At 66.5% G+C, this 2,085-nt stretch overlaps 1 protein-coding gene across 1 annotated transcript in view; it reads left to right on the top strand.

Moving 5' to 3' along the window:
* The window catches only part of LLGL1 (LLGL scribble cell polarity complex component 1), a 15,851-nt gene that overhangs the window by 9,073 nt on the left and 4,693 nt on the right, over positions 1-2,085 (top strand). Inside the window, exons 2-9 of the mRNA XM_029957819.1 lie at positions 7-30; positions 428-586; positions 667-829; positions 918-1,053; positions 1,139-1,193; positions 1,274-1,431; positions 1,511-1,728; positions 1,837-1,904. Of these exons, the coding sequence (XP_029813679.1) occupies positions 7-30; positions 428-586; positions 667-829; positions 918-1,053; positions 1,139-1,193; positions 1,274-1,431; positions 1,511-1,728; positions 1,837-1,904 (981 nt within the window). The remainder of the gene's footprint in view (positions 1-6; positions 31-427; positions 587-666; positions 830-917; positions 1,054-1,138; positions 1,194-1,273; positions 1,432-1,510; positions 1,729-1,836; positions 1,905-2,085) is intronic.

Here is a 2,085-nt window from a genome sequence, read left to right as displayed (position 1 = left end):
GCGCAGCTTCGGCCTCCCGGGACGCCCAGGGTCCGGCAGCACTAAGTACTTGCCTGGGGGGGTCCCGGCCGCTCCCCCGCGGGGCTGCGGCCAAAGCGATACCGCTGCCGGCTGGGAACGGCGCGTGGGAGCAGCCGCCCTGCTCCGGCGGGACGGTGGCCAAGGTCCCCTCAGTGGTGGTGTTTTCTCCACCAAGATCCTCCTCCGATCCCGACAGGGGTGCTGGGGGAATGCAGCGAAGCCCTGGGCTTTTTATAGGTGCTGGTAGGGCCCTGGGATGATTAATGGCTCTAATTGCTGCTAGCACTGAGGCCGTCCCTGTCCCCGTTCTCCTGGGCCCAAGGGGAATGGGGATGCACGGATGGGGCAGGGAAGGTTCGGGGTCTCTCTGCACGGTGCTCACACAGCCTCCAACCCCCCCCTCCAGCTGCTCCCCCGGCATCACGCGGGTGACGGTGGTCCTGCCGATGTCTGCTGGCACGTTGGTCTGCCTGGGCACCGAGGGCGGTGCCGTGTACTTCCTCACCCTGCCCACCCTGACGCTGCTGGAGGACAAGACCCTCTTCCCGGATGAGATCCTGCAGAGGTGAGAGCCCTGCAGGCCCCGTGTCCCCTCCCCACCACCCCTAGTCCCCCCTGACCCCCTGTGTGTGTGTGTCCCTGCAGTGTCCCCGATGACTACCGCTGCGGGAAGGCGCTGGGGCCGGTGGAATCCATCCAGGAGCACCCACGTGACGGCAGCCGGCTCCTCATCGGGTACAGCCGGGGGCTGGTGGTCCTCTGGGAGCAGAGCACGCGTGTTGTCCAGCACCTCTTCCTGGGGAACCAGGTACCAGGGGCTGACGGAGGGCTGGCAGGGCTGTGGCCTTGTGTGTGTGTCCCCATCCTGGTGCTGAACCCCCCGTGTACCCCCACAGCAGCTGGAGAGCCTGGCCTGGGAGCAGAGCGGGAAGAGCATCGTCAGCTCCCACAGTGACGGCGGGTACATGGTGTGGGCGGTGAGCGGCACCGGCCAGAGGACCCAGCAACCCGTCATGTCCACCATCCCCTACGGTATAGGACGGGGATCTGGGGGCCCTTGGGCTGGGAGCTGATCCCCCCAGCTTGGTGCCACAACCACAGGGTCGGTGTCTTTCAGGTCCTTTCCCTTGCAAAGCCATCAGCAAAATCCTCTGGCGCACCTGCGAGTCGGGGTACGTGGGTGGGCTGGAGGTGGGCACAGGGGGCACGAGGGGGGGCCAGGGTCTGATGGAAGCTGCTTCTTCCCACCCAGGAACCCCTTCATCATCTTTAGCGGGGGGATGCCGCGGGCCAGCTACGGTGACCGGCACTGTGTGAGCGTGCTGCAGGGCCAGAGCCTGGCCACGCTCGACTTCACCTCCCGCGTCATCGACTTCTTCACCGTGCAGGGCGCGGAGGTGCCCGAGGGAGGTACGTGCAGCCGGGGCCACCCTGGGGAGCCAGTGTTGGTGTGGGGGTCTCTCCTTGCAGCCATCTCCCCTCTTCCCAGGCTTTGAGAACCCCCGAGCCCTCGTGGTGCTGGTGGAGGAGGAGCTGGTGGCCATCGACCTCCAGACGCCAGGCTGGCCCACCATCCCCGCCCCGTACCTGGCACCCCTCCACTCCTCTGCCATCACCTGCTCCTGCCACGTCTCCAACGTGCCCCTCAAGCTCTGGGAGAGGATCGTCAGTGTTGGCGAGCAGCAGAGCCCCCGGCAATCCTCTGCGGTCAGTGACAGGGGTGGTGGGGAGGGAGACCCCTGAGCCCCCAAGGCTGGGCTGGTGGGCTCCATTCCTCCCTCCTTACCTCCATCCCCTCTCCATCCCTCCCTCCAGGCTTGGCCCATTGATGGGGGGAAGAACCTGGCCCAGGAGCCCACGCAGAGGGGGCTTCTCCTCACTGGGTGAGTGGCCTGGCAGTGGGAGGGGGGCCTGGGAAACTCAAACCTTGGGGGACACACATCCTCACCCCTTCCTGCGGTGGGGGATTGGGATGGGGTGGTGGTGAGGCCCAACCACTCTTGCTGGGTGGGCTGCCCTTCCTCGTTCAGCTTGATTGCTGGGCATGAGTGTGTCACCCTCTGC

The sequence above is a fragment of the Manacus vitellinus genome, unplaced genomic scaffold, assembly GCF_001715985.3.
Source record: "Manacus vitellinus isolate BGI_N305 unplaced genomic scaffold, ASM171598v3 scaffold_12_pilon, whole genome shotgun sequence".
NCBI classification, from domain to species: domain Eukaryota; kingdom Metazoa; phylum Chordata; class Aves; order Passeriformes; family Pipridae; genus Manacus; species Manacus vitellinus.
Note: the sequence above shows the minus strand (reverse complement) of the source record. Positions and strands in the feature narration are given on the sequence as shown.